This window comes from Coregonus lavaretus (assembly GCF_964263955.1).
Source record: "Coregonus lavaretus genome assembly, chromosome: 33".
Taxonomy (NCBI): Eukaryota; Metazoa; Chordata; class Actinopteri; order Salmoniformes; family Salmonidae; genus Coregonus; species Coregonus lavaretus.
The window spans coordinates 18,539,880-18,552,718 of NC_140020.1; the positions used below are offsets into that span (position 1 = coordinate 18,539,880).

General features: G+C 49.6%; 1 protein-coding gene across 1 annotated transcript in view; it reads left to right on the forward strand.

Moving 5' to 3' along the window:
* Positions 1–12,839, forward strand: part of LOC311108261 (mitochondrial peptide methionine sulfoxide reductase-like) — a 90,870-nt gene that overhangs the window by 42,778 nt on the left and 35,253 nt on the right. Inside the window, exons 2-3 of the mRNA XM_084150884.1 lie at positions 874–942; positions 9,418–9,537. Of these exons, the coding sequence (XP_084007010.1) occupies positions 874–942; positions 9,418–9,537 (189 nt within the window). The remainder of the gene's footprint in view (positions 1–873; positions 943–9,417; positions 9,538–12,839) is intronic.

Sequence of the window (12,839 nt, forward strand, 5' to 3'; positions counted from 1 at the left end):
GATATAGACAGAGAGACAGAGAGATGGACTGACAGAGAGACAGAGAGACGGACTGACAGAGAAACGGACTGACAGAGAGACGAACTGACAGAGAGATGGACTGACTGACTGAGTGTTGGAGAGGCTGTGGTGGGCGTGTGGCTACGGTGCTGCAGTAGATTGCTTGGTGCTCGGTCTCCAGCTGACTGTATCGGCACGCCTGGCTGCCATGGCGACGCGCCCATGCATGAGGACAGTACAGCGAGGGCATGGCTGGCTCCAGATATTGGGCTCACTCCCCCCTATTTATCCTAATCCACACACACTGGCCTCCACAACAGCAGGCCATCTGCAGCACACACAGACACTAACGCACATTAGCTCAGCCAGGTGGCTCTGTAGCCCCAATTGGGCTTCTTTCACCTCTGGCTTTGTCAGTTGATTGGAGTGATTGCAGCTGCTATAAAATCATGCAGGGATGAATGGGAATGTTTAAATGGGTCAGTGTGTGTGCGCATGTTGCAAAAACCCCCAGGTGAATTTTCACTGCCTTTCTTTGTTTGCGATGGCAAAGTACCTCTTTGTGTTGGGTAATTCGTATACGGGAATAGAACCAACTGCAGTCATGCACCACAGCACATCCGTTTCTAGTGATAGTGCTTCTAATATGGATGGGGCTAGCTACTGTAAATGCAAAAAAGCAATCCCTCCTCAGTCCTTACACACCAGAGATAGACTATAGTATCTTACAATGGCCAGTCATTATTGTATCAGTGGTGTACAATAATGAGACTGTAAGTATGTGTGCACGTATGTGATTGGTGTGCGTTTGTGCGTGTGTGTGTGTGTTTGACTAACTGAGACCTTCTCCATTGTTCCCTGTGTGTCCTACAGCCAAGCACGACGTCAACGGCAACAGGACTGTACCACCATTCCCCGAGGGACTTCAGATGGTTATGTTTGGTAAGTGATCCGTATGAGGAGGGGTGGGAGTAAGGGAAGGAGAGAGGGGAGGGTGACACCCAGACAGTATAGTGTAATTAGTCCCCCCCCCAATACTCAGTTAGGTGAGTGAGAGAGAGAGAGAGAGAGAGAGAGAGAGAGAGAGATGAATTTCAGGGGATGATTAAGATCTCTTTTATAAAATGCATTAGTTCAGCTCCTCTTGTCTCTATTCGGGGAATCAAACTGCGTAATCCATCAGGACAGAGAAATCAGCCTCTTTATCTCCTGGGACTGTGTACAAATAAGCATGTTTTAAAGCAGCCTTACGTGCTCTTGTGACCGGCCGAGTGTTTCAAATCACAAAGCCCCCTGTGGACCACCTTAAAAGGTGCCAGTTACCCTTGACTTGACAAAAGCCTGCCTTCTACCCCCCTCGGTTCCCACTGTGCCAGTGATTGGCTACGTTCAGCCCTACCTTGTGTTAATACTCCAGCATTGTGTGCGTGGGAGTGTGTCTAGGAGCCTCTTCAGTCACAATCACCTCACACACACACAAAACCTCACACACACACATCGAGGCAAAATCACCTGAGCCCCACTCAGCTCTTCAGCCCTGCGTGGAGAGAGAACCCAGCTCACCAGTCATTTGGTTTCTAAGCTAAATCACTCCACACCATGTACCCTAATATATTTGTGTCACGAGTGGAGTGTAGTGGGATGTGGAATCACACGCAGGACACAGAGAATAAATCCAAAGCACTTTAGTGAAAGTCCTTGAATAAGCCCAAAACCGACAACAGGTCACGGGCGCAAACAAACGCACACTAGAACAAAAACGTCAGTATGCACAAAGTGCAGGTCTCTCTACAATATAATCCAAAAATGAGAGAGAGAGCAAAACACAGAGCAAAACAACCACACGACAGCAGAACAATTACACACAACACCTAAACTAACAACAAGGAACTAAATAGGGTGCTTAATGAGACATAACACAAAACAGGTGTGACAAACAGACAAAACCAATCAAACAAGAAACATAGAACGGTGGCAGCTAGTACTCCGGAGACGACGACCGCCGAAACCTGCCCGAACAAGGAGGAGGGGCCGCCTCGGCCGAAACCGTGACAGTACCCCCCCCTTGACGCGCGGCTCCAGCCGTGCGCCGCCCCCGGCCTCGGGGACGACCAGGAGGACGCGGATGGATGACCACGATGGATGACCACGATGGAATTCGGTCAGCAGGGACGGATCCAGAATGTCCCTCCTCGGCACCCAGCACCGCTCCTCCGGACCGTACCCCTCCCACTCCACGAGATATTGGAGACCCCCCATCCGGCGTCTCGAATCCAGGATGGTCCGAACAGTGTACGCCGGAGCCCCCTCGATGTCCAACGGGGGCGGAGGAGTCTCCTCAATCTCAAAGTCCTGGAGTGGACCAGCTACCACCGGCCTGAGGAGAGACACATGGAACGAGGGGTTAATATTCTTGTAATCAATGGGCAGTTGTAACCTGTAACACACCTCGTTCAATCTCCTCAGGACTTTAAAAGGCCCCACAAACCGCCGACCCAGCTTCCGGCAGGGCAGGCGGAGGGGCAGGTTTCTGGTTGAGAGCCAGACTCGATCTCCAGGTGCGTACACTGGCCCCTCACTGCGGTGTAGGTCGGCGCTCGTCTTCTGTCGACGGATGGCTCGCTGCAGATGGACGTGTGCAGCGTTCCACGTCTCCTCCGAGCGCCGCACCCACTCATCCACAGCAGGGGCCTCGATCTGGCTCTCATGCCAAGGTGCCAGAACCGGCTGGTACCCTAACACACACTGGAAAGGGGTTAGTCTAGTGGAAGAGTGGCGGAGAGAGTTCTGTGCCATCTCGGCCCAGGGCACATATCTCGCCCACTCCTCCGGCCGGCCCTGACAATATGACCTCAGAAACCTACCCACATCCTGGTTGACTCGTTCGACCTGCCCATTACTCTCCGGGTGGTAACCCGAGGTAAGGCTCACCGAGACCCCCAACCGTTCCATAAAGGCTCTCCAGACTCTGGAGGTAAACTGGGGGCCTCGATCGGACACTATATCCTCGGGTACCCCGTAATGCCGGAAGACGTGAGTAAATAGAGCCTCAGCGGTCTGTAGGGCAGTAGGAAGACCCGGCATGGGAAGGAGACGACAGGCCTTCGAGAACCGATCCACAACGACCAGGATGGTGGTATTCCCTTGTGAGGAGGGAAGGTCGGTAACAAAATCCACCGAGAGGTGAGACCAGGGTCGTTGTGGAACGGGCAGGGGTTGTAATTTAACCCTGGGCAAGTGTCTGGGCGCCTTACACTGGACACACACTGAGCAGGAGGAGACATAAACCCTCACATCCCTGGCTAACGTTGGCCACCAGTACTTAGTACTAAGGCAGTGCACTGTCCGGCCAATACCTGGATGTCCAGAGGAGGGTGACGTGTGAGCCCAATAAATCAGCCGATCCCGGACCTCGAGCGGGACGTACGTCCGACCCACCGGACACTGTGGAGGGCTAGGGTCGGTGCGTAATGCCCGCTCGATCTCCGCATCGACCTCCCACACCACCGGTGCCACCAGACAAGACTCCGGTAGTATGGGAATGGGCTCCACGCACCTCTCCTCCGTGTCATACCGCCGGGACAGGGCATCTGCCTTCCCGTTCTGGGACCCAGGGATGTAAGTGATCTTGAACACAAACCTGGCGAGAAACATAGTCCATCGAGCCTGGCGAGGATTCAGTCTCCTAGCTGCCCGAATGTATTCCAGGTTACGGTGGTCGGTCAGAATGAGGAAAGGGTGTTGAGCCCCCTCAAGCCAATGCCTCCACACCTTTAGGGCCTGTACTACGGCTAACAGCTCCCTGTCCCCTACGTCATAATTTCGCTCCGCCGGACTGAGCTTCTTAGAATAAAAAGCACAGGGGCGGAGCTTAGGTGGTGTGCCGGACCGTTGTGAAAGAACTGCCCCGATACCGGCCTCAGACGCGTCCACCTCTACTTGGAAGGGTAAAGTGGGATCCGGGTGCGCCAGCACTGGAGCCGAGGTAAACAGGTCCTTCAGTCTCCCAAAGGCCCTGTCCGCCTCAGCCGACCACCGCAAGCGCACCGGACCCCCCTTCAGAAGAGACGTTATGGGAGCTGCCACCTGTCCAAAACCCCGGATAAACCTCCGGTAGTAATTCGCAAAACCCAAGAACCGCTGCACCTCTTTAACCGTAGTTGGGGTTTGCCAATTACGCACGGCAGACACCCGGTCAACCTCCATTCTCACCCCTGACGCAGACAACTGGTAACCCAAAAAGGAGACTGACTCCTGGAAGAACAGACATTTCTCGGCTTTGACATACAGGTCATGCTCCAACAGTCTCCTCAATACCCTGCGCACCAGGGCTACATGCTCGGCCCGAGTAGAACTGTACACAAGAATATCATCTATGTACACCACTACTCCCTGCACCTGCATGTCCCGGAAAATCTCATCTACAAACGATTGGAAGACTGATGGAGCATTCATTAAACCATATGGCATGACGAGATACTCGTAATGGCCGGAGGTAGTACTAAATGCTGTCTTCCACTCATCGCCCTCCCTAATGCGCACCAAGTTATATGCGCTCCTGAGGTCCAATTTTGTGAAGAACCGTGCCCCGTGTAATGACTCCGTCATGGTCGCAATCAGCGGGAGTGGATAACTATATTTCACAGTCACCTGATTGAGACCGCGGTAATCAATACACGGACGCAAACCTCCATCCTTTTTCTTCACAAAAAAGAAGCTCGAGGACGCGGGAGAAGTGGAGGGCCGTATGTATCCCTGTCTCAGAGACTCGGCAATGTAAGTCTCCATTGCCCTTTTCTCCTCCTGTGACAAATAATACACATGGCTCCGCGGGAGCGCAGCTCCTGTCTGGAGGTCTATCGCACAATCCCCCTGTCTATGAGGCGGCAACCGTGCCGCTCTGGTCTTACTAAACACGAGTGCCAAATCCTCATACTCAGGCGGAATGTGCAGTGCTGGCATCTGGTTCGGGCTCTCCACCGAGGTCGCCCCTACGGAAACACCCAGATATAGCCCCTCACACTGAGCAGACCACCCTTTAAGAGCCTTCTCTCGCCACGAAATCGTAGGATCATGGGTAATCAACCAGGGAAGCCCCAGTACCACCGGATACGCAGGAGAGTCGATCAGATAGAGTTGAATCGTCTCCTCATGACCCCCCTGCGTCATCATCCTAAGTGGCGCCGTGACCTCCCTAATCAACCCAGATCCTAACGGACGACTATCTAAGGCATGTACAGGGAAAGGCTTATCGACTGGAAGGAGGGGAATCCCTAACTCAACACAGAATTTACGATCTACAAAATTCCCAGCTGCGCCTGAATCGACTAGCGCCTTATGCTGGGAACGAGGTGCAACCTGTGGGAAACAAACAGGTAATGTAATGTGTACGACAGAAAGCTCTGGGTAAGTAGGGCGCCTACTCACCTGGGAGGACTCCCCAATGTGTGACCTGCCATCTCCCTCACCAGGGGACCCTCCCCAGCACCTAGCCGCGGTGTGCCCTCCGTGGCTACAGTTGGTGCAGGAGACTGCCCCCCTCGGGCTCCTTCCTCTCCTCCCTCTAGCGCCAGCACCTCCGAGCTCCATCGGGCTCAGCTCGGATGCGCTGGAGGATGGAATGGGAGGCCCCCACCTGGGACGTCCGCGGGTCGCGAGCAGGGTGTCCAGCCGAATGGCCATGTCCACCAACTGGTCAAATGTTAGTGTAGTATCCCTGCACGCTAACTCTCTGCGGACGTCCTCCCGAAGGCTACATCTAAAGTGGTCTATGAGGGCCCTCTCATTCCACCCTGCATCTGCCGCTAGAGTCCGGAACTCCAGCGCAAACTCTTGAGCGCTCCTCATCCCCTGTCGGAGGTAGAATAGACGCTCCCCCGCCGCCTTCCCTTCTGGTGGATGGTCGAAGACAGCACGGAAGCGGCGGGAGAACTCCGCATAGGTGACTGTGGCGGCGTCTATTCCCCTCCATTCGGCGTTGGCCCACTCCAACGCCGGTGAGGCAGGAGATGAGGGCGGAAACGCTCTCGTATCCCGAGGGCGCCGGGTGTATGGTGGCAAGGTAGAGCTCCACTTGTAATAGGAACCCCTGACACCCGGCAGCGGTGCCGTCGTACGCCCTCGGGAGCGAGAGCCGAATCCCACTGGGTTCCGGTAGTTGGACGGGCGGGCTGACCGATGGTGATGGTGCGATAGGTGGGGGTGTGGGTACCCCGCTGGTCTCCCATCGATGGAGGGTGTTCATGACGCGGTCCAAGGCGTGCCCGATTTGGTTGATCCGCTCCTCTTGACCACGAAGACGCTCCTCCATGATCTCGGTAGGTGCGGGTGCTCCTGCTGATTCCATCAGATGGTGTGTAATTCTGTCACGAGTGGAGTGTAGTGGGATGTGAAATCACACGCAGGACACAGAGAATAAATCCAAAGCACTTTAGTGAAAGTCCTTGAGTAAGCCCAAAACCGACAACAGGTCACGGGCGCAAACAAACGCACACTAGAACAAAAACGTCAGTATGCACAAAGTGCAGGTCTCTCTACAATATAATCCAAAAATGAGAGAGAGAGCAAAACAACCACACGACAGCAGAACAATTACACACAACACCTAAACTAACAACAAGGAACTAAATAGGGTGCTTAATGAGACATAACACAAAACAGGTGTGACAAACAGACAAAACCAATCAAACAAGAAACATAGAACGGTGGCAGCTAGTACTCCGGAGACGACGACCGCCGAAACCTGCCCGAACAAGGAGGAGGGGCCGCCTCGGCCAAAAACCGTGACAATTTGTACTGTTTTATTTGGTGGAGGAGTATTACTTGGTGCTAAATGTTTACAGTGGGTATTAGTCTTATAGTGGTTGATCTGTTTTTACAGGCCCACAGTACATCTGATAACTAAGGAACCCTATGGTTTCCTTAGACAGTAAATCCAAAGCTGGGACACAGATCCAGACCTTTATGGAGGTGATTTAGAGCAGACACAAGGTGGATGTGTTCCCTGCTGACAGACTAATACTCAGGAGAAAGAGAAAGGCCGGTGCACCTCAGTGGCGTGGGAGGGTTTCAATGTGTTGTATCAGTGTGGGCTTTTGTATTCATTTCACACCTAAGAGAGGTAACGAGACCAGAGCAACATTGGCCAATAAACGAAGTGCACCAGAGCACAGACAGGATATGATGTAATACATTTGTGCTATGCAAATTACTAATAGTCTACTACAGTAAGGGGGAAAAGCATTTGATCCCCTGCTGATTTTGTACGTTTGCCCACTGGGATTAAGATTTTCTATGGGATTAAGTTCTGGAGACTGGCTAGGCCACTCCAGGACCTTAATGTGCTTCTTCTTGAGCAACTCCTTTGTTGCCTTGGCCGTGTGTTTTGGGTCATTGTCATGCTGGAATACCCATCCACGACCCATTTTCAATGCCCTGGCTGCGGGAAGGAGGTTCTCACCCAAGATTTGACGGTACATGGCCCCGTCCATCGTCCCTTTGATGCGGTGAAGTTGTCCTGTCCCCTTAGCAGAAAAACACCCCCAAAACATAATGTTTCCACCTCCATGTTTGACGGTGGGGATGGTGTTCTTGGGGTCATAGGCAGCATTCCTCCTCCTCCAAACACGGCGAGTTGAGTTGATGCCAAAGAGCTCGATTTTGGTCTCATCTGACCACAACACTTTCACCCAGTTCTCCTCTGAATCATTCAGATGTTCATTGGCAAACTTCAGACGGGCCTGTATATGTGCTTTCTTGAGCAGGGGGACCTTGCGGGCGCTGCAGGATTTCTGTCCTTCACGGCGTAGTGTGTTACCAATTGTTTTCTTGGTGACTATGGTCCCAGCTGCCTTGAGATCATTGACAAGATCCTCCCGTGTAGTTCTGGGCTGATTCCTCACCGTTCTCATGATCATTGCAACTCCACGAGGTGAGATCTTGCATGGAGCCCCAGGCCGAGGGAGATTGACAGTTCTTTTGTGTTTCTTCCATTTGCGAATAATCGCACCAACTGTTGTCACCTTCTCACCAAGCTGCTTGGCGATGGTCTTGTAGCCCATTCCAGCCTTGTATAGGTCTACAATCTTGTCCCTGACATCCTTGGAGAGCTCTTTGATCTTGGCCATGGTGGAGAGTTTGGAATCTGATTGATTGATTGCTTCTGTGGACAGGTGTCTTTTATACAGATAACAAGCTGAGATTAGGAGCACTCTCAGCTCGTTACCTGTATAAAAGACACCTGGGAGCCAGAAATCTTTCTGATTGAGAGGGATTGAGAGGGGGTCAAATACTTATTTCCCTCATTAAAATGCAAATCAATTTCTAACATTTTTGACATGGGTTTTTTCTGGATTTTTTTGCTGTTATTCTGTCTCTCACTGTTCAAATAAACCTACCATTAAAATTATAGACTGATCATTTCTTTGTCAGTGGGCAAATGTACAAAATCAGCAGGGGATCAAATACTTTTTCCCCTCACTGTACATCTGAAATCAACACTTTTCAGTATTTTACTCACTCCACTCAGTGAATTTCCTTATCATCCATCTATCCACCCATTATCCCTCCAATGTTTCTAACTGAGATCGAGACCTCGGGGACTATAAGATTCTATCTGAAATGTTTGTTAAAAATGAGTTGGTCACATATAATTGATCTTTAGATGGTTCTTCATATGTCTGTGAAGTTAGATAAAAAAATTACTAGAAAGTTCTATCTGTTAAACCCATTTGAACTTGGAACTATAAGGTTCTATCTGCAATCCAATCACAAACCTGAACAAATACAGATGGCTAATCACAACACATGTCTTTACCATCTCCCTCTAAGTATGGTCTAGGCTAGTCTAGCCAGCAATAATGGCACGCAAGCAAAAAACAACACTGTCAGAAATCTTAATGTAAATGATGTTGTCACATCGTTGTTCAGTAATGACGGTAATTCGTCTAATGACCATAATACATTTCTTAATGTATTTGAGGATGTGTTCTGACTCTATCTTGGTAAAATAGTGTTATTCTATCATTTATGTATTCAAATAGCTACAATCTGGCTGAACCCAGATGGACATTTCAGAGCCATAAGATTCTATCTGCAATTGCACCCCCCCCAAAAAAAACGGATTTACAAATGTCTCAGGATTTTGATACTCTGCACTTTAGGTACCTTTAAGGTGAGGACGTTAATGGGTTATGAAAGAATAATTCACAACAAAACAGTTCTGAGATCTGGGATGTTAAAACTTTGATGCTCAATATCTCAGAACTATGCTTTGCGCAGATAGAACCTTAAAGTCTCAAGGTCACAACATGTATTTTCTGACTGAGGTGCCTTGTCTAAAAGGCATGGTCTGTTTCTGTATGAGGTGTGTTATGTTAAAGGATGATCAATTTCTGACTGAAGTGTGTTGTGTTAAAGGGATGGGCTGTTTCTGGGGAGCAGAGAGGAAGTTCTGGAAGCAGAAGGGGGTCTACTCCACCCAAGTGGGCTATGCTGGAGGCCTCACCCCCAACCCCACCTACGAAGAGACCTGCACAGGTAACACTCAACACTGACCCCACTCAGATGTAGCTAGCTATCAACAATGCCCCTGACTCTGACACATTTTCCAAACGCTTATAGAACATTTAGCGTGCTCAGAATAATTCAGTATTTTGACTAACTGGCTGCTACTAACTGTTACTCACTGCTGCTGGCTGCTACTGACTGTTACTGGCTGCTACTCACTGCTACTGACTGTTACTGACTGTTACTGACTGCTACTGACTGTTACTCACTGCTGCTGGCTGCTACTGACTGTTACTGACTGCTACTCACTGCTACTGACTGTTACTGACTGCTACTCACTGCTACTGACTGTTACTGACTGCTACTGACTGCTACTGACTGCTACTCACTGCTACTCACTGCTACTGACTGCTACTGACTGCTACTGACTGCTACTGACTGTTACTCACTGCTACTGACTGCTACTGACTGCTACTGACTGCTACTGACTGCTACTCACTGCTGCTGGCTGCTACTGACTGCTACTGACTGTTACTGACTGCTACTCACTGCTGCTGGCTGCTACTGACTGTTACTGACTGTTACTGACTGCTACTCACTGTTACTGACTGCTACTGACTGCTACTGACTGCTACTGACTGCTACTGACTGCTACTGACTGTTACTGACTGCTACTCACTGCTACTGACTGCTACTGACTGCTACTGACTGCTACTGACTGCTACTGACTGCTACTGACTGCTACTCACTGCTACTGACTGTTACTGACTGTTACTCACTGCTACTGACTGTTACTCACTGCTACTGACTGTTACTGACTGCTACTGACTGCTACTGACTGCTACTGACTGCTACTCACTGCTGCTGGCTGCTACTGACTGTTACTGACTGTTACTGACTGCTACTCACTGTTACTGACTGCTACTGACTGCTACTCACTGCTACTGACTGCTACTGACTGCTACTGACTGTTACTGACTGCTACTCACTGCTACTGACTGTTACTGACTGTTACTCACTGCTACTGACTGTTACTGACTGCTACTGACTGTTACTGACTGCTACTCACTGCTACTGACTGCTACTGACTGCTACTGACTGCTACTGACTGCTACTGACTGTTACTGACTGCTACTGACTGCTACTCACTGCTGCTGGCTGCTACTGACTGCTACTGACTGTTACTGACTGCTACTGACTGTTACTGACTGCTACTCACTGCTACTGACTGCTACTGACTGCTACTGACTGTTACTGACTGTTACTCACTGCTACTCACTGCTACTGACTGCTACTGACTGCTACTGACTGTTACTCACTGCTACTCACTGCTACTGACTGCTACTGACTGTTACTGACTGTTACTGACTGTTACTGACTGTTACTCACTGCTACTCACTGCTACTGACTGCTACTGACTGTTACTGACTGCTACTGGGGCTGCAGATCAATGTGAGGGGGTTCAATGTTAGGGGGTTCGAGGAGGGGTGCGGGGGTTTGAGCCATGTGTGGCTGAAGAAAGATAACTCAACCCCTTCCTCCTTCCCCTGTCTGCACACACAAACATACACCACATGGCTCCTCTGCAGACAGCACTAATCCCAGCAGAGCGTCTGCAGTGTGCAGATTGGAACGGGATCCTGTGTCAACAAGGGATTAGGGGCTGCCGGAATGTATTGAACAGACAATCGACACAAAGACAGAGAAACAGAGCGAGAATGGAGGAAAGCATCATTTTGATGAGGGATACAGAGCCTTCGGAAAGTATTCAGACCCCTTTACTTTTTCCACATTTTGTTACTGTCAAGGTGACATGTATGCGGGAAACTAAGTCAAGCGCAGGACACCGAACTACTGGCAGAACGTACTTTACTTAACACAGTAAAGAAAGTACAAAACAAACCTCCAAACAGGGAGGAACAAATAACGCATACAACCAGCACTGCCGACCTAACGGAAAACAATCACACACAATAACCAATGAGAGACAGGGGTTTATAAAGGGAATACAATATAACATAATGGGAAACAGGTGCAAACAATCAGGACAAACTAGACAAACACCGAAACATAGATCGGTGGCAGCTAGTACTCCGGGGACGACGAACACCGAAGCCTGCCCGAGCAAGGAGGAGGGGCAGCCTCGGCTGATTCCGTGACAGTTACTTTACAGCCTTATTAAATCCTCAGCCGTCTACACACAATACCCCATAATGACGAAGCAAAAACACGTTTTTAGAAATGTTTGCAAAAACTGAAATACCTTATTTACTAAAGTATTCAGACCCTTTGCTATGAGACTCGAAATTGAGTCCTGTTTCCATTGATCATCCTTGAGAAGTTTCTACAACTTGATTGGAGTCTACCTGTGGTAAATTCAATTGATTGGACATGATTTGGAAAGGCACATACCTGTCTATATAAGGTCCCACAGTTGACAGTGCAAGTCAGTGCAAAAACCAAGCCATGAGGTCGAAGGAATTGTCCGTAGAGCTCTGAGACAGGATTGTGTCGAGACACAGATCTGGGGAAGGGTACCAAAACATTTCTGCAGCATTGAAGGTCCCCAAGAACACAGTGGCCTCCATCATTCTTAAATGAAAAAAAAAGAAAAGATTCTCTGGTCTGATAAAACCAAGATTGAACTCTTTGGCCTGAATGCCAAGCATCACGTCTGAAGGAAACCTGGCACCATCCCTACAGTGAAGCGTGGTGATGGCAGCATCATGCTGCAGGGACTGGGAGATTAGTCAGGATCGAGGCAAAGATGAATGGAGCAAAGTACAGAGAGATCCTTGATGAAAACCTGCTCCAGAGCGCTCAGGACCTCAGACTGGGGCGAAAGTTCACCTTCCAACAGGACAACGACCGTAAGCACACAGCCAAGACAACACAGGAGTGGCTTCGGGACAAGTCTCTGAATGTCCTTGTGTGGCCCAGCCAGAGCCCGGACTTGAACCCGATTGAATATCTCTGGAGAGACCTGAAATAGCTGTGCAGCAACGCTCCCCATCCAACCTTACAGAGTTTGAGAAGATCTGCAGAGAAGAATGGGAGCAACTCCCCAAATACAGGTGTGCCAAGCTTGTAGCGTCATACCCAAGAAGACTCAAGGCTGTAATCGCTGCCAAAGGTGCTTCAACAAAGTACTGAGTAAAGGGTCTGAATAATTATGTAAATGGTATATTTCAGTTTTTTATTTTTAATAAATTAGCAAACATTTTACAAACGTGTTTTTGCTTTGTCATTATGGAGCATTGTGTGTAGATTGATGAGGGAAAAAAACAATTTAATCAATTTTAGAATAAGGCTGTAACGTAACAAAATGTGGA